At 34.0% G+C, this 25341-nt stretch overlaps 1 protein-coding gene across 4 annotated transcripts in view; it reads left to right on the top strand.

The window, feature by feature from the left end:
• The window catches only part of VPS13B (vacuolar protein sorting 13 homolog B), a 471233-nt gene that overhangs the window by 41708 nt on the left and 404184 nt on the right, over positions 1-25341 (top strand). For all 4 annotated transcript variants that reach the window (XM_042785990.1, XM_042785992.1, XM_042785989.1 and 1 more), the window contains 7 exons: positions 2831-2998; positions 4150-4331; positions 8816-8990; positions 19378-19646; positions 22281-22376; positions 22722-22844; positions 24833-24970. In XM_042785990.1, the coding sequence (XP_042641924.1) occupies positions 2831-2998; positions 4150-4331; positions 8816-8990; positions 19378-19646; positions 22281-22376; positions 22722-22844; positions 24833-24970 (1151 nt within the window). The remainder of the gene's footprint in view (positions 1-2830; positions 2999-4149; positions 4332-8815; positions 8991-19377; positions 19647-22280; positions 22377-22721; positions 22845-24832; positions 24971-25341) is intronic.

Here is a 25341-nt window from a genome sequence, read left to right as displayed (position 1 = left end):
AGAGTAGTCTGTAGATTCAAGTGCTACAGTATTTTGGAGGGTTGGATCTGAAACTGCATTTGTAACTTACTGCACAGTGCAGCCTGCCAGGTTCTGAAGAATTTGGAAGAAGTACACATGTGGATTTTGTGTTGTACCTCAGGAGAGAATTTACCCCTATATCTTTTCTGGTATTTTTAGTCACCTCATCATATAGCACCTGAATTTTAGTGACAAAGATGGTTGTAGTGTTATATTTAAAAATTACAAGAAGAAGAAGAAGCAACCTCTACCTGTTTTCTCCCACTTGTATTTAAAACAAACCCCTTGTTTTAAAAAACCCTGTATTATACATGAACTTGCCGATGCTTTTATATACTTTGTTTTGAATGGTAAGAATTACAATTTAAATTAATTTTCTTAAGAGACTGATCCTCACTCACGAGAATCTGATTCTAGTATATTTGAATCTAAACTTAATTAGAAAGCTGGTACCTATATCGTACTTTTAACAATATACTGCACCACTAGTTTGGAAAGTCTTCACAGAAGTGTGAAACAAAGTTTTTCTTTATTAAATCTGTAAGCCCTGTTTCATTTGGAAGATATAATTCTGCTCCCTTTTTTTTTTTTTTTATGAGTTCATGCAAAAAGACACACAGATGGAAGCAGTGTTGCTCTATTCTTGAATACTGCTGGAAACTATGTGTAGAACTTTTTTTCTTTTTTTTTTTTTCTGTTATGATGCTGGATTTGCAATATTTTTGTCATTCACAGAAGGAAAATATAAACTAGATGGACTTTTGAAAGTCCCATGAAAGCAAAATACTGAAAAAACTTAGAACCTGTGGAGAGACAGCTTCAATTTCTTCAGTGAAATTAGTATGTTGCTTTAAAATCATAATTAAATTACTGGTTGTGATTTTATAGTTGCTAGTTATGTAGTCTGCAAAGTATTTCTGTGCTGAACTTAAGAAAAGGAACTAAATGCTTTATGCCAGCTTTTATTTATATCCATGTCAGTTTACACCACTCCAGTGGTGAATATGGGTCTCTTATGCCCCTTTTATATAAATAATACATCTGTTTTGCTGAACTCATATAACCTAAAAATATATTAACATTTTAAGAAGTCAGTGAGAAAATTGACAAGTATTCCACATATTTTTAAATAGTTTTTTTAGATTGACGTGCTAAAAAGGTAAATTCAGATTATGTAGGAAATCTGACAATACTAACGTGTAAAAATTTTGACTTTCACTGCATTTCTGGATTTCCTTTTTCTGTAGACAATGATCTAAAACATTTTCCAGTTGTTTTTTTTTTTTTTAATACAATACAATCCTGTTAAGATAGCATGAGATTTAAAAATGCTATTTCTGTCCTGCTGGAACTACCTTTGCTCAAAGGGTGATATATACTCTAGTATAAAATGAAGTCAGATGAGTTATGATAAAAATGTGAAGTGTTTTACAATTAAGATTTTAATATTGAAATACTTTTAAAACATAGAAATGTACCTGATGAGAACCAAAATATTCTGCTACTAGTAACTGAAAGCATGCTTTGCATTTAATGATAGAGGTGGTTGGGCTTTGAATGCTGAAAAAGGAAAAATGTCTTATGTCAGTTGTGTAAGTTTGCAGTTGTGGAGCTCAACAAAATCACTTATGTAATGGTAAAACATTCCATATACTTTAAGGTGAAAAGTAATATTTGAGTGTGAAAATGATGAATAGCCAGAGAAAGCAGAGTAGAATGGAAGTAGCAACCTGAGTCTGCTCCTACTAATCTCACAGTGCTTTGATACTCATTGTAAGTTTTATTTGAATTAAAATCATTGATATAAATGAATCGTATTTAATGCAAGTTTCAGAAAGCTACTCCTGAAGCCTGTGGATTTAAACGTGTATCATTAACTGGCTTTTTTCAGCACAGTTACCAGACTGGATCTCTGTAGCATGTATTAAATGTATTTTTAGGTAGAATGTGAGTAATGTAATAAATTTTAAAACATAGAAATTTTAAGGCTTGTTTTTTTTTCCAGCACAAATGAATTAGCTCCATAGTTACATTCAGTATACATAATAGGCATGAATATGGGTAGTATTTAATTTCTTTACCATATTGGTAAAATTATGAGTGTTTACTGCATACTGGGAATTCACAGACGAGATCATTTTTCCAATCACATTATGTCTGAAAAAATTTAAATGGATTTCTTCCCAACAGGCTTCAGTGCAGGTGCTTACTATTTGGGTTGTTGACAGAAAGTGATTTTGTTATACCTCATAGGGGTCTTACTGAGCATGATGTGGATATATTAGCTTTTAGAATGAAAAAAAAAAAAAAGGTACTAGGCGTATTAATGTTTAGTTAACTTCTAAAAAACTAGGTGAGGGGGCAAATAGGCGTAATATATGCATACTTGAAATGTAACCTAGCAACTGGTGTTCACATTTCCAAACCTATCTCTAAACAGCTTTCAAGTAAAACAGTCACTGTCATTAAAATTCTTTGTCTACAATAATTCAGAGTCTTCTGTTTCCTTAATTAGTTTGAAAGTTGATTCTTGCCACCAAAAATAAATCTCTTATACTATATTATATTCCTAGTATTGACAAATATTTTTGCTATAGTTTAATGCATTTTGAATGTGCTGATTTACTTAACTGCATTGATTGTTAGAGAGTTTTAAGTAGTGTGTTTTTTTTGGGTAAAAGACAAGGATACTCGGTTTGGTTTAGTTTTGACTTTGAAAAAGAGTACAAGTTGGAAATAATGACTGTAGTAATAAGGGAATTTGGCATTATGTCTGCCTTAACACCTAAGAAATTGTTTTATTTTATAGGTTATGTTCAGAGTTTGATTAGGCGTGTTGTAAACAATGTCAACATTGTGATCAACAACCTCATATTAAAATATGTGGAGGATGATATTGTTCTCTCAGTCAATATCACTTCTGCAGAATGCTATACAGTGGATGAATTTTGGGATCGAGCTTTTATGGACATCTCTGGTGAGTAGATTTGTTTGCTTGTTTGTTTTAAGTATCACAGTGGAAACACTCTTAAATTCATATAGAGATTTGCGAGTTCAATAAAAATGGCTCTCTGTCAGAAGTATGATACTAGCTGCCTGTTTTAATTTCTTACCAGTTTTTCCCTTGTCCTTCATTTTGAAGAGCCATTTATAAGAATATAGATTGATTCTTAATGCATACCTGTATGATCACAGATAATTATACAACATGTTCTGTAGTCCTCTGCTTATACTTGCCATCCTTCTGTGACTGCATTTCATTTTGTGTTTGCTGCTGGCAGTGAGTGTTTAGGCAATCTGTTTCTATTTTTGTGAATGAGCAGTAGCATCTTAGGGCATTCTTTTGTAATTGTGATGATCTTAAAACTCTGTAAACAGACTGGCTAGTGCCCCACTGTAGCAAGCATGGCATACCAATTGCACGACAAGCTTCATTTAACTTCATATTTTCAGGGAAAAACAACTTTTTGTTTGTTATCTTGGTCTTCAGTATCTGAATGTCTTGGTCTTTGAATTACCAACATTCACCTGTAAGTAGGTGTTCTTACTGACATTTGGTAGGGATGGAATTTGGCCGCAGTAAGAGTACGCAGAGATCACACTTAAGATCTTCAGTAGAATAGGGAATTTAATTAATGATTTCCTGTCAACTGTACCCATTTCTTTTTTCTGGCTAAAATTATTACAAACTAATACAACGAAATAAAAAAATGGATTTCATGTTAAGATCACTATAATAGTTCTTGTTTGCTTTGGAAGATTCAAAAGAAAACTTGAGGAAAACATGCAAGATTCTTTCTGGGAGGATAACAAGAATAATATTTATTGGTCTTAAGCTTGTACATGAAGCAGTACTTCTATTTTATAAAACAGATCTAAGGCACAGTGAAGGGATTAAAATTGTAATTGACTGTAACTAATTTGTCCCCACTATTTAAGTATTTAGCTGAAAGGGTCTGTGACATGTTATTCTCTTTAGTTACATAAGCAGGTACTTTGCTAACAACTTAAATAATGACCATACAACTATCCTATATTGTTTTCTTCTACATAAGAACATGTATGCATAACTTCATTTTCTTGTACAGTATTTTTTTTTTTTTTTAACCTATATACTTCTTTTAAAAGCCACTGATCTGGTACTGAGAAAGATGATCAACTTTTCTGACTGCACAGTATGTCTTGATAAGAGAAATGCTAGTGGTAAAATTGAATTTTACCAGGAACCTCTGCTGTACAAATGTTCCTTCAGGACTCGTCTGCATTTTACTTACGATAACCTCAACTCTAAAATGCCATCCATTATCAAAGTAGGTATCCAAAATATTTTTTTTTTTTGTTACTTGTGAAGTTTTGAGGTTTTTCAAAATATACTTTGAAATTTAAAGTAAAATGAAAACCTAATGCTGTTGTTTTTTGCTAAAGGGATTTTTTGATTGTGTTCTGTTCATATGATGTAATTAGTTGATATACAGTAACAGCACGTAAGTAAGGAATTAATGTTGCCTAATCTTCTCAATCTTTCCTGAAGTTTTAAAAAAGAAAACATAATTCTGTAATTACAATTGTAAGGAAAAAAAAAAAAATCTGCAGATAATCTATTAAAGACACTGTATGCTATAAGGTGTCTGCAATAAGATGGAAAGGATTTTTTACTTACGTTAATGTTTCAAACTGTCATGAATAACAAGAAACTTCAGTGTATTATCACTATGAGGTGAACCATGTGAAATGGATTAGCAAGCCAAGCTCAGTTCCTAGTGATCAGGGGTGCAGCATTACTCATGGACACCTGACACTAGGTGACATATTTACATTTTGCAATGCGGAAGCAAAATGCTGGGTTGGTGGAGAGACTAAACTACCTTTCACTCATACTTTTTTTTTTTCTCCCCCTGCTCTGAGGAGTCATACATGTAAGGTTCATCTTCCTCTCTCTCCCAACAAATACCAGAACTGCTCACTGAATTAGTTGAGAATGGTTTTAAATGAAGACACTAGACCTTATACCAGGCTTTCCCCAAATTTTAATAAAAAATAATCTTTAGGTGTATGCACTGCAAAATAGTACATCTTAAGATAATTTAGAAGTGTCACTCTTTCAGTTGGGATATTGCATTTGACTCATGAGTCAGATATACGACTCAGGAAGTCCTAAACTGTTGTGAATTTAAGGCTGGGAGTTGATTAGTAATCGTGTCCAGTCTGTCAAATGCCCCTTTTTCTTCTATGTGCTGTACAGCTCTGCCTTTGATTACTTTGGGTGAATTTGGAGATTTGTGGATATGGTAATGGTCATACGAGTATTTATCCAGATAAAAATTGTCACAAAATGCTGGATACTTGCCCACAAACACCTGGTAGTATGTATGTTTGCAGAAATTAATTTTTTTCATGTGCAGATCTTAATCTAATAAAGTCTGATTCTGCATACTAGAAAGAAAAGGGTTTTTTTCTTTTTTTGAGTTGGAGTAACTGGTAACAATTTTGGAAATTTGCTTATTTTGAGTTATATAAACCAGAAGTTATATATTCATCAATATTAGGACTTTTAACCATATGCTTTATAACTTTGGAGTCTGTCTGAACTCCATTGATAAGGAATCATCATATTACTGTCTATAGTTCACCAGTTATGGTCTTCATGCTATGTGGTGACAGTATGATTACTGCATATAGACAGTAGATCTTAATGTTAAAAAGCCTGTTTTATCTGAATAGTTCTGTAAATTTTGGAGAAGCAATCTGAACCTAGCTGAAGTCCTGTATGCCAGTTTTGCAGAGCAAAAGTTTATGGCTAAATTACAAGTCTCTGACAGTACACTTTATGGAAGACTGTCAGCATTTCCATTGTGGTTTAAAATGATACTGTTGTAAAAATCACTATTATTATTATATTATTATTTATAATTTGTAGTGGATACTGAACTAAAGTAAAACACATGCTACAAGGCACTGAGGCGGTAGTAATTTAATTAAATTTGTATTAAACCTTTCTGGTTATGTTTGTTGGTGGTCATTTAATGCCCCTGCCCTTTTTTAAGGCACACTTCAGATTGTTCAGAGATGTCTTATCTTTTTTTTTCTACATACTCTATTTTTTTTTTGTGTCGCACAATTTACTTAGCTTTTTCTTTATTTTTTATTTTGTTTCTTTTCTTGTCTCTTTTTCTTCAATCTTTAAATATAAAATACTGTTTATGAAGATATTCGGAGGGATACTCAATTAAATCAGAACATTTAGATGTATGATGCTAGATGAATTTTAAGTGAATCAGTAATTGTTTATTATGATTCAAAGAATAATGGTCCAAAAGTAATGTTTGGGTTTTTTTAAATCTTAGATCTTTCCTAGTATTTCACTACCATCCCATTATGCAACGATTAGACCTACAAATCTGTTGACCCTCACAAATTTTACATTTGATAATTTTCTGATTTGTTGTATGCATGGTTATTGTGTGCTGTGAATCATCAGGATGCGTTTTTTTTTTTAAAAGACTGTCATTAAAATATTTAATTATGGAATGGAAATAGCTGTGTTTTCTTACAATTTAAATAAAAGGAGCTGTTATCAGTAAATATAACTACTTCATTAATGGAATTAATTCAGGAACGCTTAAAGCTTTTTAAAAGTCTTTGCTTCAAATGAAATTATTGTAGCTTCAGTGCAACTGAAGGGTAGATTACTGAATGCCAGCAGCTTGTGTTCTGGTGGTTTGTTTCCCAGCTAAAGACAAAAGGCAGCAACACTCAGTCTTTCTCTCCAAATCAGTGAAGATCTTTATAAGGAGAACTTTCATACGCAGTTGTTCACTTGATAAAGCACATCTGTTTTTCAGTCTTGAGTGAACGTTTCTGAGACCTCCACGTTTGTAATAGCACATGATCTTTTGGTTTCTCGTTCGGGACTAGAATATTTTTATAACTTGTATAATTTTGACTACTATGTCTATTGCAAAGTTTAGTCCAAGCTTACCTTAATGAGTTTAATTCAAGTTGAGACTTCTCAAGAGAGGACAGTTGGATAAGTATTGGATAAGTATTTGTATGCTTTTAAACTGGGAACGCTAAGCTCCTATTTTCAATTTTAGAATGAAAATATTATACGTGGGAGGAAGCAGCAAAACGTGTAATAGTTAAGAGTTTTAAGCTGCTAGTTGCTTTTCTTATTGAAATCATCATGGGGTGAGACAACCATGAGACAGATGAGCTGATTTATGCTGGGGATGTCAGTCCTGCCTCCCCCTATTTTCCACAGCACTGACCTCTCAGTCATCTAAGTCAACTCCCCCTATGTTGACAGCCAACTGAACAAGAAGTAAATAGTTTCCTGCTGTTTTCTGTGAGATGAGTCAACTATCTAAGGGGCAGATGAGTTCTGACAATGTAAGAACAGGATCATGATGGGAAGGTACTACCATGCAAAAAGTCCAGGCATGTAACATGATTTCCATTAAGCCACTAAATAACTATGTTCATCGCCTAGAGTGCTACCTAGTGTTCCTGTCCTCCATTATGACATATGACCCTTGTGTGACTTTTAAAAAGGCTTCTGGCAAAATAATCTTTTCCTTCCACATCTTCAGACAGTTATTTGCTTCTTATCTTTCCTGTTGTTCATCTGCAGAGAAAACTTTTTTTTTATTGACAACTTTTAACCAATTGGCTCTGGAAAATTGGTATTGAAGGATTAATTTTTGATTTCTAAAATGTATCTTAGGATTTTACGTGCTGTTTTCTTTCAGAGAATTTTAAATAATAGCAGAATTTTGATACCTGAAATCTTTCGTCTATAGAAATGCCTCATACTATGTTGTCTCTCATTCTGTATGGTTAAGGCTGTGGCTTTATTAATTTACCCCCATAAATTTACTAGTGAAGTCTTACTAGTATATTAGCATATTTTAATACAAATATTTATTTTACTACTATAGTTTTACTTGCCCATGGATGTGCAGTACTGTTTTGAAAGTAATTTTTCATGGTTCTTGAATTAGATTGCATTAAGGCCAATGCTGATGTGTAGTTACTTTCCATTATTTTCACCCATAACTTTTAGGAACTGGACCTGGAAATATGACAATTGTTACACACATGAATTTTATTACAATAATTTTATTTTATGAAACTCTTAATGAAAGATAGCTTTATTATGGAATCTGGTTTTGTCTTTGTAGCATGATGACATACTAATACAAATATTCTGAAGTACTGAATAAAATAGCTAAAATATGTGAAGAAGGATAAATTTTTATGCTAGTAATTACAGTCTTTGCAAAGCTTGCTTTCATTTAGAGAAAACTATTTAATTGCATGTTTGAACTGGGATATCAAGGGAAGCTGGTTTTCTGCAATTCAGTTGGAATGAATCCTGTTTTGCCCCTCTGTTACTTGTCCACTTGCAACTATGTTGAGTGTGGGAAAGAATTAAAATGAAGGACCCTGTATATTAAAACCAGTATATCTAGGTTTTCTTTCACATGCAGAGATTTTTATGTATAATGGAAAAAGAAAAGTTTAATCAGGTGTACTTATGAGACTTATATTTTAGAAATTTCTTCAGTAACAGCTGTAGAAAAAAAAAAAAGCCAAAATACAATACATTTGATTTACAATCTGAAGATTTCTTGTGTAGTAACCCAAAGAGTATAAGCTATGTTGTATTGCAGCTTTTGTTTTTGGAAATTCAAATGCATATACAAAATGAATATGGAGATGTATGGTTTAAAAGTTGGCTTTAATGACGACTGAACTTTGTTATTATTTACTTTTGTTCTCTTTCATTTTATAGATTCACACATTAGTTGAAAGTTTGAAACTTTCAATCTCTGATCAGCAGCTTCCTATGTTTATACGTATAATGCAACTTGGGATTGCTCTTTATTATGGTGAAATAGGCAACTTCAAAGATGGGGAAAATGAAGATTTGATTTGCCACACTAAAGATATGTTGGGAAGTATCACAGGTAAATACAATTTTTAATATTCAAAGAAAATATTAAAAACATTAATTTATTTGCTTTTTACAAATATAAATGGTCAAGGCTATTCATTGCAAACTGTCTCGGCAGTCTGCAATTTGTTAGAGACAGTATGTTGTGCTGGGTAAGTATGCAGTGCTCTAACATCTTTTTCATGTTATGCTCTGAAAAATATTCTGATGGTCCTAAATAAGCTGAGATGAAACTTTATCTAAAAAGACTATGTTAGGAGTTGTGACAGATACTTTGACTTTGTCACTATATTGTGCAACAAGGCACCTGTCCTCGGGTAACTTTGACTTTTCTCAGGTACGGCTGTTGCCAGTTTTGAAGTGATGTGCTTTTCCATCTTTCTTTGAAACAACTTTGTGAGAATAGATACATCAGCATTTGTTCCAAACAACAAAGTATTACTTTGCACTATGTTTTCAGTAGTTCTGTCCTTTTAAATTGTCTAAGTCTCCTCTGCTTTTTATTTTCGTATAACATCTATTTCCTTTTCTACGTGATCTTTCACGATAACTTACTGTGACATGATCTTTTGAGGAGTGTTGCACTCATGAGGGGTGAATTCTCTTTACGTTTGTTCGATGGCTTTCCATCTGCTTTTTTCCAAGTATTGCTAGGATTACAACAGTGATGCATTTTAAACTGGGAACATTTCACTCCATCCTCAATTTTATATGGCTTTGCTAGGAGCTACCAACTTTGCTACTGTATTTTATTTTTTTTTCTAGTTATGTCATGTATTTGAATGTTAAGGTTTCATTAGGTGAATTGTTAGGAATTTACAGCAACGTAAGAAAAATCGTATAGGTGCTTGCTTTATATTTCAATCTAAGGGAAAAAAAATTTCTAAGTAGATATTAGAATTTAAATAATTACCTGTTTATTCAATTCTATGTGAAATATAAACACAGAACATTCAGGAGTCAAGCAGTCATATTAACTTACCTCATACTATCTTAGTGATTTAATCATCAATGTCATGATCTTGAATGTACAAATGAATCTGAAGTTTTTGTAATGTATCAGGCACTAAGTAAAAGAGGGAGGATGAGCTGCCATTCCAAATTCTGATTCTTCTTGTTTTTATGCTTTTGTAGAGCAGAAGTTAATTTACTTGTCAAAACAGGGAACTTATTTAGAAAGTGTGTTAATTTTAATCTCCTCAAGACATAAGTTTTGGATATCTTTCCAAGGTTGAATATGGATCTGGGGGAGTAGGGAGAGATATTTACCACACAGCTAAGAGCATAACTTCTAGAAAATTCTTGGAATTATATTTGAAGATGATGCAGCACTCTTAAGCTGTGCTTTTGTTTATAGTCTTACAACAGTTTGAAACTTTGTGTAAACTATTTAATTAATTCATTTTTTTCTGTTTAAGAAATATATACTTTTATGTAAGACTTTTGCAATTTTTTTTGTGTGTTGCTCTCTTCTGGTTTCAGAGAAATAAATACATTTTTGGAAAAATGACAGCAGTGGAAATACTTTTGCCAAAATATAGCTTTCAGTGTTGGTTGGCACAGATAACTGTTTCAGTGTCATGCCAGATGTAGAATTCTCTCTCATGGTCCTGCTATGTGGAACTGCGCAAATGAATAAGATGTCTGTAAACAGTTCTCTTTTATTTTCTCTAGAGCTCAAATAGTTTTCGGCACTAGAAACTATTTGCCTTACAAGAAGTATGGAGTTCGTTACAGAAGACTTACGTTTAGAAGTCCTTAATTAATATTCTGAAAACGTTAACTTAATTTTCTCCTGAGACTTAAAAAGCACACAATTTTTAGAAAAATCAGTAGTGTGCAATTTAAGGGCTCCTTGCATCTAGCCCAATGTTTTAATTGTACTGTTTGCAGGGGAAAGAGTGAGGAACTTTTCTATGAAGAGTTACATTACCCTTGCTTTTAGATCATTGTCTTTGTACCATGAATATCTTTTGTTCCCATCAAAGGTCATCCAAATTTGGCCAAGTTTTCATGCCGTAGAGAGTTATGATGTATTTAGAGTTGTTTGAACTTTGTAGCTGGATTCCTGGAGCTACTAAGGCAAGTAGGACCATTTGAATATGTGAAAGACACCAAAAGAATAGAGAAATCATATGAGTTAATATGAGAACGTCTGGGACTGGTAGGCAGTGAGCTTCAGATGAAAAGATCTAAGGATTGGAGGCAAAGATTAGCTGTGTAATGAGAAGACTGGGGTCAACAGCTGTAACTGTGGAAGAGGAGGCAAGTTGAATGGTAGAGGTATGTGGGTTTTGTTTGGCTGCTTTTGGTTAGGATGTGAGATGGGTGGTAAAACAGAAACACAGGTCGAGTGAAGATTAAGGTTTAAAAAAAAAAGTATCTGCCTACAAGTACTCAGTCTCTTCTGCATCTGGAATTGAATTTGAGATACTTATGTCCAAATATGAGTTAAATCTTTGGCAATCCATCTTGTGTTATCCTTATTTCTAATGTATGTCCTCAGGAAGATTGAATTGAAATTGCTGTCTGTAAAGCTCATTTGCATTCTTTTTTTTTTTTTTTTTTAAACAACTGTGAATGTAACTTCCTAGTTTTTCATGAAACAACTATCTAAAAATGAAATATTATCATGTGACTTCACACTGATGTACACAAGAGTTGTCAGAAGGGTCAGATATTAGACAAGGGTTGCAATGACAAGAACTGCCAAGGAGGAAATCTGTAATTTCCTATGCAATTTTTATTCAACTAAATTGTGCTCAAACAATGTCATGGTACTTAATTATATGGTCATATCTGTTTGACAGAACTATCTCCTTTAGTACTAAAAACAGATGGCAACTGCTGGGTTGCCAAGCTAGAGCTGTAGAAACAGTTCTAGAAGTTCATTTCTATCTTCACTGCAAAATATTTTGCCACACATGAGCCAAAACTGTTACCAACTGTCTTCACCCATACTGTTTATGCGTTTTTCTTTCATAGAGCTTAGTATATACGTAGGCATACGTACACACAGTGTGCACATGCATGTATACACACATAAATAAAACTTTATAATGATTTTTTTCTCTCATTCTGTGCAGTTAAGCAGGAGTGCCAAACTGACATTAACCAGGTTACCCATACCATTAGTTTGTGAGTTTACTTCATATGATATTTGTGTGTAAGAAGGAAAAAAAAAAAAAAAACAAACCAAACACCACTTAGCATTTCATGGTGCATTTGTCATCCAAATTTCCAACCACAGATTTGAACTTTTCTGAGGAAACTTTGAACGTGCTACTATTTTCAGAAAAAAAAATATATAATCAAGTACAATAATAAATGACATGTATTATCTGCTGAGCTATATTAGCCACATTTTTTTTCCAAGAGTAACACTTTACAAAATCCAAGACGAATTCCACTGGAATTGTGCCTAAATTCTTTGCAGTTTAATGATGTACAGACCTCCTTTATAGATTATATTTTTATAACTCTTTGAAGGGGTTCTGAAGATTCATTAAACAGTTTAACCCAGTATTTATTAGTAAGTAGTCCCCACCCTTTCAGTTTAAAGAATTTACTGGGTTTAATTATCAGTGGTTCTTAGTCTTCTGGATGGAACTTGTTTTTATTATGTCGTTGTTAACATAATAAAATCAGTCACCTATCCATGTCTAAGAATATTCCAGCAACAGTTTGTTTGTTCTTGTATGCCCAAACATAAGATCAAGACCTTGAGATTTGGCAGCAGGGAAGCCTGTGTCATGAACATATGTTTTGCTTCCTGAGTAAAGTCTGCTCAAATTCTCTTAAACTGAAAGTATTCAAACTCCACAGGTAAAAGTACAGGTCAGAAATACCGGTAGGAACTTGCTTTAGTTTGGTATATAAATTCACCTAGTACTGCATGCATACTGGACCATGCTTCTTGCTCAGGGCTGGACAGGACTTTTTCTGCCAAGGGGTTGAGGGGCTGCCTGACCTGTGGGCCTGGGTGTCTGACTACTGGTAGTGCAAAGGAGGAAATGGATGTATTTCAGTGCAAACAGATACAAAAGTGAGAACGGTTTGGACAAGAGCCCATGGCAGAACCAGCAGTTGTAGTTGTGGCAGGCTGGGACTTAAGAATAAGCTTATGGTTTGTGGTGGAAAAAACTGTCTAATGTAACTGGAAATTGAAATGATTTAGGCATGAAAGAGAAGAAGCCAGGTTGCAAGGGAGAGCTGGAGTTTAGTTGGATGGAGTTGCTGAGGTTGATGATCTAAGGCTGAAATACTAGAGCTCGTTAAGTAAAGAATGATCTGAGAGATTTCAAGAACAGGAAAAGCTCAAGCAGAGGAAGTCTAGCACTCGCTGGGCAAAGGAATACAAATGGTAGACTAGAAATTAAAAGTTGCATGGCTGAGGGAGGGGTGCAGGGGATGTGTGCAGACAGGCAAGATGAGTCTGCACGACGATTTCAGGAGATGCTGAGCAAGAAGCTTGGGACATATGTGAGAAGCTGAAATCATGAGCTATGTGAGCTACTGAGCTTCTGAGAGTGATTTTAACAGTTCCTGGTCCTGCCTCCTCTGAATGATTGCCTGGAGATTCAGTATTATGAAAGTTGGGTGTTTGTTGTTGTTGTTGTTGTTGTTGTTTTTCCTTTCATGAAATGAAATCCGTGGCAGATGTGATTTCAGCCTGTGAAGCATGTTTTCAAGGTGTAAAACGGCAATAACAGTGCCTTTTCATCCCAAAAGAATATTGTGAAATTTTCTAATATTTGTAAAGCACACTGACCCTGTCGTGATCTTTACTCTCAAAAAACTCAATGAAAATAAAGAAGGTATTTGTGAATGCAAGTAGTTAACACTTTTACAACACTTAACAGAATAAAAACTTGCATAGATCCTATAAAACTCAAATTTTTAATAGGCTGAAGTGCTCCTTATTGAAAACTTGGTGGTAAGAACAGTAGCGTGGGGAATTTTTGGGGATACCAATGGGACAAAAAGCAGATCAAGAGAATGAGTTTAATATATTGCCAGCTTCAGGCTGAATATGAGATTTGAGTTGACTGAGAAAACCAGATGCAAATAATTTGTGACAGCAAGAAATTCCAGGCAAGCATTTGTTAGAGAAGGAATTGACTCTGCAATATTCTACGAGGATAAAAATGGGAGAACTGAAATAGATTTATTTATCCATACTTGACTGAGGAAAAGCAGCTGTGCACTGTGTTAAAAAGTTTGTGTAGAGGAGAGTTATTCCTAAACAGTGGAGAAAATGATCCCCAATTTGATTGAAATGATGTCAGTATAAAAGGTTGTGTGTGCCAAACTATACTTCCCTGTGTATTTTTCTTGTCCTTGCACTTTTTGTGACACTTCTCCTGAGGGTTAAAGAGATGGAGAGATACATATCATCTTTGTACCGGGGTGCATAGTATTGTTTCAGGTCTTCATGTTTTCATGTGTTTTGTGGAATAAATGACCTGTGCAGTAAACCCCACAGTCTTTTTTTTCCCCTACAGTCATCTAGCTCCATTATTTGAGCTTCTTCCTTGCCTGTATACTTCGGTATTCTCCCAAGGAACAGTAGGTATACTTGCAATTCATATTTCAACAGACTGTAAAGATGCAGCATAGACAGACACCTGCAAAAGGGAGTTGTGGGGTCAGTGCATTGTGCATCTGTCTAACAGCCGGCATGACAGTGAGTAACTTTGTTGTAGGCATCTATAACAGTGCATTGTAAGTGGTTAGTGAGATCCCACATGCTGAGGATGGGTATCAAGCTCATTGTATGGAGGTGGCCAGATTTCATTAATTTGGATATGTGTTGAGGCACATAGAATTGCTTACATCTGTCAACATCAATTAAATGAACATCAATTAAAAAGAGTAGAAAATCAAAAAAATCAGTCAAATCTTCCCAAATTGTAAAGTTTCTAAGTTGGGGAGATTAAATTTGTTTATATTAAAGATTTTTATTGTTTTAGGAACTATAACCTTTTTGTGGAAAATTAGATTTTTATGAATACCTTTTAAACATCTATTTTATGGTGTCATGCCATTTTCTTTTTTCTTGAAAAACATTACTCCTTAACTAGAGACCTCAAAAAATCTGATTAAATCTTTGAAATGCATGAGTCACAGGTTGACCTTATGTTTTTACTTACTACATAAAAGCTTAAATATCAGGCAAGTTTTTCAGCTGCTGATTTTAAAAGTAGCTTAATGTAGATGGCAGAATGCAAGAAATTTTTTTAATGCTTCCAGTGAGCAAAGTGTATTTCCAGTTGATCTGATTGAACTTGTATGGGGGATATGAAACAAAACCACTTTTTGGATTGGCATAGTCAGACAACTAATACCTTCCTCTCCCTATCGGGTGTCTGCACTTACATATCACTTTGGATTAATTGTCCTGTGATTTGTACTTGCCATTTTGTTGTGATATTTCACATTATTTACTCACCTTTGCCATTAAAATAGAAAACAGATCTTCTACCTCTTTGCCCTGGTTTTGGTGTTTTAAAATCACTGCCACTTGTTTTGTTGCTCACCCTCAGTTAACTTGTATATTTGCTCGTGATTTCATTTAGGTTGGGATATTATTTAAATAGTTGGAATCTTAAAATAATTGATTAGAAATGACAAGTAAGGTCATGGGGAGCACTTTAGAATAATTACAGGTGTTATTTCAGCACTTCAAAGTTGTTGTGGCATCATTCTTTATTTGGAATTTCCTTAACAAATTTGGAAGGTGATTCATTCTCTCCTTCCTTATCCATCAGTTCTTCGCTGGGGTAGTCTCAATTTACAATAAGACAAGATAGGTGGAGTAAAATCTTGAAGTGTATCGACTAGATGGAGGTATATACCATGAAAAAGTGGATTCTCTAGAGTTGAACCTGGAGCTTTTGTATCTTATAGTCACATTCTATATCCAGTGGACTGTGCAATTCAGCAGTACAAGGGAATTACGATTTATTCCACTGATTTATGTTTGTAAGGTGGGAGCGTATTCTGGTCTTGAAGGATCCAGAGGTTTGAGTTTAAGGAAGATGATGCTCTACCGATGCAGGAATAAGAAGAAACCTTTAAGCCTTACTGTTTTGCAGTACTGATTCTTGGCTACCTGAATCACAGTAGTGGGTTGTCTTCTACAAAATAAGTGTGATACCTCTTAAATGTGTAAAAGTACTCATTTGAGTGTGCGACTTTGTAATATTGTATTCATGCTACAATTACGATGGCATCAGTTTTTTAATCAGAAGGTATTGGGGGTACATTTGCTTTTAAAAGGAGATGCGGAATACCTTTCAGACTAGAGTTTCATACATAGTATTTTAGTTTCTGCTTGTGTTGGTATAATTTCCAGTAATGTGCAATCTCCTTCATGAATATTCTTGTGCTAATTGTAATGCATGTGTAATAGATCATGATCCACTATTTTTTTAACATGTACTGTGAAGTAAAACTAGTTAAAGATAAAAAAGTAAGCTACTAGCATAGTAAATATTATGAGTTAACTTGTGGCGGTCAATTTATTGTCTTTCTATGGTATAGATCCAAAATGAGCATCATCTGTATAAAATTCAATTTGGCAACACAGTCACTGAATAGTATAAGCATGTTGCAGGGAACTTTTACAAACATTGAACTTTTTTTTTTTTTTTTTTTTCTCCTGTACCGTAGTCATTTCTGTGTTATTTGTATGATAAATACATGCAAAGGAAAGTCATACAGGAAATATTTATTGCTCTGAAAGCATGTGTTGCTACATTTGAGATTTTTCAAGGACAGTTCGTGCTGTAAGGGCAAACTTAAAGGCTATTGCATTCTCAGGGTCAGCACCAAAACTGTTACCAGCCAGATAACTCCTGTTCCTTGCAAATTTATCTTTTTTTTTTTTTTGACATGATTTATTCCGTAAGTTTTTATTCATAACCAATGAGAATATCTTCCCAACTGAGTTTGCAGTAGCTTCTTTAGCTTATAGTGGGTAAAATATGGATGAGGAAATGGATTTTAATATCTACATTATTTAGTGATACAAAAATTAACATCTACAGCTGTGTTCTTAAAGTACTTAGCAAGTTTCGTTTGTACAGTTTTATGGTTGATTCAACCAGATGAAAATTTATGCTCTTGCCAGCAGGGATGGTGATACATTCCCTCCTTCCCCTAGTGCCAGCACTTGTATTTATGAAGCCACAGGCTAAGCTGGATCAGCCTTACCTGGCTGAAAACTAATACAGGCAGAAAAATAAATAAATAATTAAATACAAAGAGAGTTTTCTGCTGGATTGGTTCCAGACTTACGGTGAGAGATACCAGTTTCTAGACTCTTACAGATAAGGATCTCAAACCCTTTAAAAGAAGGGATAGTGACTTTCTGCAGATCAAACTTGATTTGAACACAGAAACAGTAGTGAGATGCAGTCACACTGCAGTCTTGTAATTTCTAGAAAATGTATTTCTTAACTGGAATCACTGCCTGACACTATGAAGCAAGTTTGTTCCAGTGTGATCTTGCTATGGGTGGCTAGCAGGAGTGGATTTAGAAACTTGATGAGTAGGAGCATTTTGTCCTGTAACAAACAGGTATGTAAAATATAGGGGATTTATCATTATATTTCACTATCCTATATGTTTTCAGTTGATGCAGTGGTTAGTGTAGTTAGTTAAAACCAAAGAGGCTTTGTGTTTTACGAAGTACATGCCCCCCTTCATGCATTACATGCATTAAAGGAATTTAGATTATATTTATGCTTTGAAGTGTTTAGAGGATGTTATGGGTTGCTTAATTAGGCTGATGTGATTTGTTCCAAAGTTTGACTGTTGACTGCATAATGGCTGTAGTAGTTTTAAATCAGTGATAGAAGATACGTGTATCTTCCTCTTTTTCTATCTTCTATCTCACTGTACATAGATATTGCCATTTTAGTCTTGCTGCTCTTCTATCTTATTTTAATGGCTTCCAAGATATTAAATATTATAAACCAAACTAACTGGCATCTTTTACTGTTGTTTCTGTGTGTACACATATTGCAGCAAGAGATTTGCTAAATGGTGGTTCAATTTTATGGCTATGTAGACCAAATGTTGTGCATGACCCAGGTCCTACACCCGCACATTTTCTTCTCTTGGCAGACCTTCCACCAATTCTTCTGTGCTTGCCAACAACGGTCTAGCTAAACTACTTGAGTCATGCTCCATATCAATTCATTTTCCTTCTGTGTCTTACAGTTCTGCCTCTTGGCCATTTCCAAGACTTTATGTACACCTCTTCTGTATTTCCTGTGTTTCAAGATCTCTATTTGGATTGAAATCTGATCTCTGACACTTTTTCTGTAAAGAGAGCAGGAAGGAAGCTTGTGTTGCCCTTGTGGGGAGGAGGCGTCCTTACCTCTAAGCATGTACAGAGAATTTCCATGAGTGTTTTGTCTTATGCTTTTCTCATTGCACAAGTGTATAAATAATTCGACTTAAAGACTAAAGACTAATTAGACTAAATACTGACAGCTCTAAAACTTGTAAGAATGGGATCTCTGAGTTTAAAAATAAGTAAATAAAGGTGGAATATGCCTATTTCTGTCCTCAGCTACAGAACACGTCCAATATTGTTCTCCTATGGGAGCAGTACTTCACCCTGTACTACCTGTGGTAATTCTGAAGTAATTAATACCTCTCAGGACTCCCATAAGAGTGGTAATGAAGCCAGATAGGCTAAGCTAATTGTGCTGTTTGTACATGCACAGCATTACTCATTTTGATCATGAATCTTAGACTTCTGTCTTTTGGGAAATCCTTGTTTTGTTCTGTATGCTATCTCTGATATTGTTTTCACAGAAGACCAGCATTTGATTTTTTTGACTCACAGTTGTCATATCAGCTTTTTTGAGCATAGATAAACTTGTAACCTTGAATACTTAAAAAGCTGACTTCTAAGCAAAAGTTTTCAACCTTAATTTTTGGATCTGTGCTGTGTTTTCATTTTACTTATTGTGGCTTTTGCAATTGAAATCCTTTTTTACTTCATTTTAAAATTGAAAACTATGAGATTATAATATATCGTTATTTAGTAGGGTTTAATTTGCAACTTCAAAAGGACTTTAATGGAAGCAGTCTTGAAAGCATGTGATATAGGTGACAAATTCTGGTCTCACTGCAAATATACTATAATAAAACTATTGCAAAGAGCCTTCATATTTTTTTGGAGGAAAATATTAATGAATCAACAAGTGTTTGGAAACTAATATTCATAAATTTTAAAATTTCTACTTATTTTCTATTATTATAAGCCAAATATCAGTGAATATTATGTGGAATACTGTCATAGATAAATTTCACATACTGTAATTTTGAGTGTCATTAATTTTCAAGCATGATTGATTTGAAATTGACTTTTTGTTTTAAAGGTGCGGAAGATGAAACAGGCTCTGTAATGCAATATCCTACACAGTATATTAATCAAGATCCTTATCTGAATCAAGATGATGACCAGCAACAAGGATGGGTTTCTTGGGCTTGGTCTTTTGTTCCTGCTATTGTGAGCTATGACGATGAAGAGAATGATTCTAGTGGAATTGATGATGGAACGATGCTGCATCAGCAGAAATCTCAATCCCTCAAGGATCCTATTATTTCAGTTGGGTTTTACTGTACAAAGGCAACAGTGACTTTTAAGGTAAGTGTTTCTTTATGTCATATAGCATTTATTTGGCTTGTTGAGAAAATGCGTAAAGGTTGTTTGATTTGAGACAGGGAATATTACGCTAATGAATAACAAAAAATGTGAATGTTGAAAGTTCCTCTCACATCATAATGTATTGTTAATTGCAGTGTGAGGTGGTTTTGCCATTTGAGCTAGAATTTGTGAATGTTTTCATCTTAAAGGGAAACCACTTGATTTACATAGATTAATATTTTTTGATGGGAGAAAAATCTGAAAAGGCTTCCTATGAATGTTTATTGCAGTATTTATCCTTCTAATATTTATATAAATATATTTCTTTATAAAAGAGCTCTAGCTTCATATAGCTTGTGAATTGGAGGAATGCTTTTTTTCTTTTTTTCTGAACTGTAATATGTACAAATATGAATGTAATTTGATAATGTTGAAATTATTTTCCATGGGTTAGAATTGAATTAAAGAAACAAAGGATAACTTACACATATACTCTGAGCTATAAAGTATGTATATAGAGAAAGATTTGAGTATTTTCTGTAAATAAATCTCAAAATAGTTGCTGGGCTTCTCTCTTTGTTTTATAAGGTTGCAAGAGAGAATATGGAGAATCTGAACAAGATATTGAGGTGTGCTGACAGAAATTAAAAATTCAGGTTCTGAATTAGCAAAAAACTTCTAACACATGGCAAACTACATGCAAGCAATTATGTGTGCATAACTGTAATAGAAAGTGGCTCTTGGTTTCACAATTAAATATATATTAAATCAAGGAGAGAACTCTTCAGAGCAGGAAATAATACTATTTCTATGAGGAGCAGAATAGCTGAGGTAGATTTTTATGACTGAGTCTTTCAGGCAAACTGCAGTACACAACCCTCATATATACATGCTTTCCATAACCCTTATGATGTTTATGTGCCTGATTATACACTCAATACCATCAGCAGCTCCCTGCTCTTTTCTGCCAATTTGTCTTGTCATCTGTGCACAAGACAGTGTTTTGAGGGGACTTCATGGCTACTTTCTTTTAGCTATTTTTGTTTGGTGTTGTAGCAGAGCATTTAGCTGCTCAACCACTGTCAGAGAAAGTGAGGTAAGTGACTTTGGGAGCTGCAGACCTTCTGTGGGGAGGTTAATGCTTGAAGTCTTCAGTCATGGCAAATTTTGTTGCAAAATTTAAGGACATCAGCAAACATTCAGTCATGCTCTTTTGTGTCAATCTGCTTCAGCCTTCATTAAAAAAAAAAAAAAAAAAGGCTAAAAATAGAGAATGGAAAATCTCTTCTTCCTCCTTTAATTATATCCCTGGGACACCACTTAAAAACAACGAACAAGCAACCAGAACTCAAATTTCTCATTTATCAAGGCTCAGCATCTTTCTCTTGTGTGTTCTCATACAGTAGTAATTTTGTGTGTTCTTTCCTCATGGGAGAAAACTCATTAAAAATAATATGAACTTCTTTTTTGCACATGATTTGCTGGATTAGGCTTTCCTAATGTTTCACTGGCAACTTTACGCATTTTATATTAGGAAGTGATAAAAACTACTTAAAATGTAACATCCTACTTTCTATAATTTTTGAACGTGATGTATGATACTAATATGGTGACAGGAGGAAAACAGAATTCATTGTTCTGCTTGCATGCAAAGAATGTATGGAATTAATTTGTGGTTCATATTTTGGTTAAAAAAGAAGATCAAGTTTCTGCATTAGCATTCTGAACAGTTGATATCATTCCAGCTAAAAATCATGCCAAATTAAATGTAGCGTTTTCTAATAATGGTGAAAATTATTCTTGTAATGTCTGAGTTCTTTTAATCAATTAATTGCTTTCCCTCTGCAATAATTGCACACAGCTGAAGGGTGATCAGTGATTTTTTCATGCAATTTTCTTGGACATTTGGATTACAGAATTTTAATTTGAAACAACATCCATGTGTATCCACTCTTTAAAATAATGAGAGCTTGTGAATATTTTTATATAAAAATTAGAATTTGAACTATTTAAGCTGCTGAACTTAAGTATTTTTTTTAAAAGAAAAATGTAAAGCCATTATTTTGTGCCTCTGTTCTCCTTTTTCTTAGCTGTGGATTACATGCTTTTTAAACTGAGTATGTGTTTTACCACTTAAAATTTTTATATTGAAATCATGCAAGAAATATAAATGTGTGTTTCTCTCAATTTCCATGACAAGAAACAAAAATGATTATGGTTGTAATCACAATATTTCCTTAATATTATCATGCGGTTTAATTATTTGCTGGGAAGAATAAATAACATATTTATGGATTTTTACAGCAATTTACAAGCTAATTTGATACTATGTTAATAACGCAGCTGTGTATCTGTTTCATCTTTTCACATAGCTTCTCCTTAGATAAGCAAACTATAAAAATACTGTAGTGGATTTAAAACTTTCTGTTATGGCATACCTCAGCCAGAAGTTGAATATGAGAAGTTCTAATATGGATAATGCGTTACAGCTGTTTAACTGCACCTGTTTCCTACTTGTTAATAAATTTTGGCCCATAGTTTGACTTGTCTTTGTCAGTTCTGTATATTAATGACATTACTGTTGTTTAATACTAATTTTAACTTATATAAGGTGTTTATCCTGTTGTTTCATAGCTCACTGAAATGCAAGCTGAAAGTAGTTATTACAGCCCTCAGAAAGTAAAATCCAAAGAAGTTATATGCTGGGAACAAGAAGGAACCACAGTTGAGGTACTTTTCCATTGACAGGGTTTTTGTGATTCATTATAAATAATGTAGTAAATAGTTACCAATAAAATATTTTTAAATTTTTTCATTACTGATTTTTCATGTTGTGCTGTATTGGATGTGTTTCTTACAGTAATCACATAGGTAGATAGAAATTCTCTAGATTTCTAGTGTTGCAGTGTTCAGACACTAAAGTAAGCCTTTCCTTTGAAGTGCCGTGTTTGATTAACTTGCTATTTATTAAAATTCTAAATATATAAACTTAAACATATTTTGGTTCACTTTTCTCCATCTTTTCTATTTCTAATGGAGCAGAATTCTTCAAAATACAATTTTTTCTTTCACTAGGTCCTTATGAAAGGTGAACTTTTCTTTGATTGCCAGATAGGTTTTGTTGGTTGCCAAGCTATGTGCCTTAAAGGAATTATGGGAATTAAAGACTTTGAAGAGAACATGAATAGGAGTGATGAAGTGAGTATATTGAAATATCAGTTGACTTGCTGAATAAGCACTTCTGGTATGCTTTATTAAAATACTTGATTGCAGGAATTGGAAAGGCTGCTGTTACTGATTGTGCTTTAAGTTTTTTGTATGTGTCACTGGAATATAGAACTCAATGTCTATTCCTTACATTTGGAAAGACAAATATGTAAGAGTGAGAAGCTGCAAAACATAAGGCTTTTTTCTGACAACTTCGCTCCCCTCCATCTTTCCGTATGTCTGCATACTTTGATGTTGTATAACAAATTAAAATATAGTTGAAAACCTTTGAAAGCACTTAACAAAAGATTCAAAGGGGAGAATTGGGAACACTATATAGAAGTATGGCTGAAATATTAGATAAGTGTTTTGCCTCATTTTTCAGTAAGCTTGATGAGAGCAGTGTCAAGTGAAGGAGTAAAACAGTATTAATTTCTGTATTTTAAATAGAAGCAAAGTTTCAATTGCTTAAGACAAAATCAGGTATCCATATGAACTACTTGTAAAACATTTAATGAAGTGGTGCATGAATTCTAAATACATTAATGAGGATTTTTGGTTGAACTATAGATAGAATTGTGTCCTAAAGTACTGGAGAATAGCAACTATTATGTATGTTTAAATAAAGACAAATAATGCAGCCAACAACAGACCTGTTAACTTGATGTTAGAGCTCTATGAAGTCTTAGGAAGTATTTTAAGGAGAAAAAATAAGAATATGAAATAAAATAGAAAGTGACTATATTAATGTTAAATACCTGCCTCTTTGGAAAATTATCATATACTGTACTTTGGGTATGATGGGACAGGTTCTTCTCATGTAAGGGCAGCATGGCTTGAGATCCAGATGTGTGCAGCACAGAAAACAAACAAGAAGAATTATATTCTTGCACAGCTGTAGAGTATGAAATTGTTGGGATTATAGTGTTGTGGTGAGATACACTACGTGACTGGTGTGCTGCAATGAAGTGACACAGGCTTTTCCAGAAAGACAGGCTAGGGAGGCAAGGATAAGCCTACTATACAAGATGCTCTGCTGCCCTTCGACACAAGGGAGTCATGACTGGGGATGTGAGTGTGGACAGCAGCCTTGTCTGCAGCAGTTATGAGACTGAGGGTTAAAATAATGAGAGAAGTGATTTTTGGATTGGGTGGGTGGATGAACAAATGAGTTTCTGTAGGTTAATTGATAAGGGACATTTATTTGGCTTTTTGCTCTTTTTCATTTTTCTGCCACCTTCTAGGGCATGAATATAAGAAAATTTCTGCTTTTGCAGGAATGGTGGTGATGGTGATCCTGCCTCACCTGTTTTCTTTCTGTACTGCTAACTGCTATATTTGGGACTGTGACTTTCATACAGGTTCTAGCTATGTTGTACGTGATTGGGGAAAATGGTTGGAAAAAAATTAATCTCATGTAAGTAACCTTTTTGGAAGAATAACTCTTGATGGATAAGTTGTGTTGATTTTGGAAGGATAGCAGGTTTGGGATGTGGGGAAGGCATGTAAAAATCTAGTTGAAAAACAAAAGTGTGATAAGGTAGCAAGTGAGTCATACAGTGAAATTACTGCTTATCATGAAGAGGATAGATGAAACACCTGAAAAGCATTGGTCAGTGAGAGAAGTGGAGTATAGAGTGACAAGATAATGTATAGTTAAGAGGTTGAGGCAGAATTGGCAGTAGCAATGATCTGAGATAATTTTCTGTTAAAATGAAACTTGTGTGTTCTGTATCATGGGTTGTATGATATTCACTAGCTCAGGCAGTTTTTATTAATTTGAAAATGGGGAGGCAGTGGACAGGAACTTCAGCGTTATTTGAATTAAGTTATTTTAATTGTCTTCATTCGTAATGAAGTATGGTCTTGGGGATGCTACCATGTCAGTAGTGAGTTATGACAGAATTGAAATTGTTCTTTTAACTTGACCATATTTTTTTTTTCTCCCTTGCCTTATTATTTTCTACTATCTCATAAAGGAGGCCTACTTCTTTAATTGCGGAGAACATCTGAGTGCAAAAGGGATGACATACCTTACCAATTCACTATTTGATTACAGAAGTCCAGAAAATAATAGTATTTGTGCAGAATTTATATTGGATGCAGCTCATCATAAGGTTAGAGAATTATATTTTTCTTAGAAAAAAAAATTCTATCGCTCTCTAATGGATTTCTAATAATTAGATCTGTGTACTGTTAGAGGACTGATTTTCATTACTTCGTCATGTATTAACTGAATCTTACTTTGCAGATAACCAAAAAAACCCAAACCCGTTTGTGTTAAAAAAAAAAAGTAACAAAAACGTGTCTGAAAGAAACCTCAAACTCCCCTCATGCCCCAAAAGCTGAATTAATGCCATAGTTTCCCAAAGCACTCACTATAGAACACCTGCAGAGAAAACCAGAGATATGAGAGAGTGCTAGCAAAAGGTCAAGCTTTACCAGTACATACTACTTAAAACACAAACAGTATGTTGTTCATGGTTTT

The sequence above is a fragment of the Tyto alba genome, unplaced genomic scaffold, assembly GCF_018691265.1.
Source record: "Tyto alba isolate M040663 unplaced genomic scaffold, T.alba_DEE_v4.0 Super-Scaffold_9, whole genome shotgun sequence".
Classification (NCBI taxonomy): domain Eukaryota; kingdom Metazoa; phylum Chordata; class Aves; order Strigiformes; family Tytonidae; genus Tyto; species Tyto alba.
The sequence above is the reverse complement of the archived record's forward strand: the minus strand, read 5'-3'. Positions and strand labels throughout refer to the sequence as shown.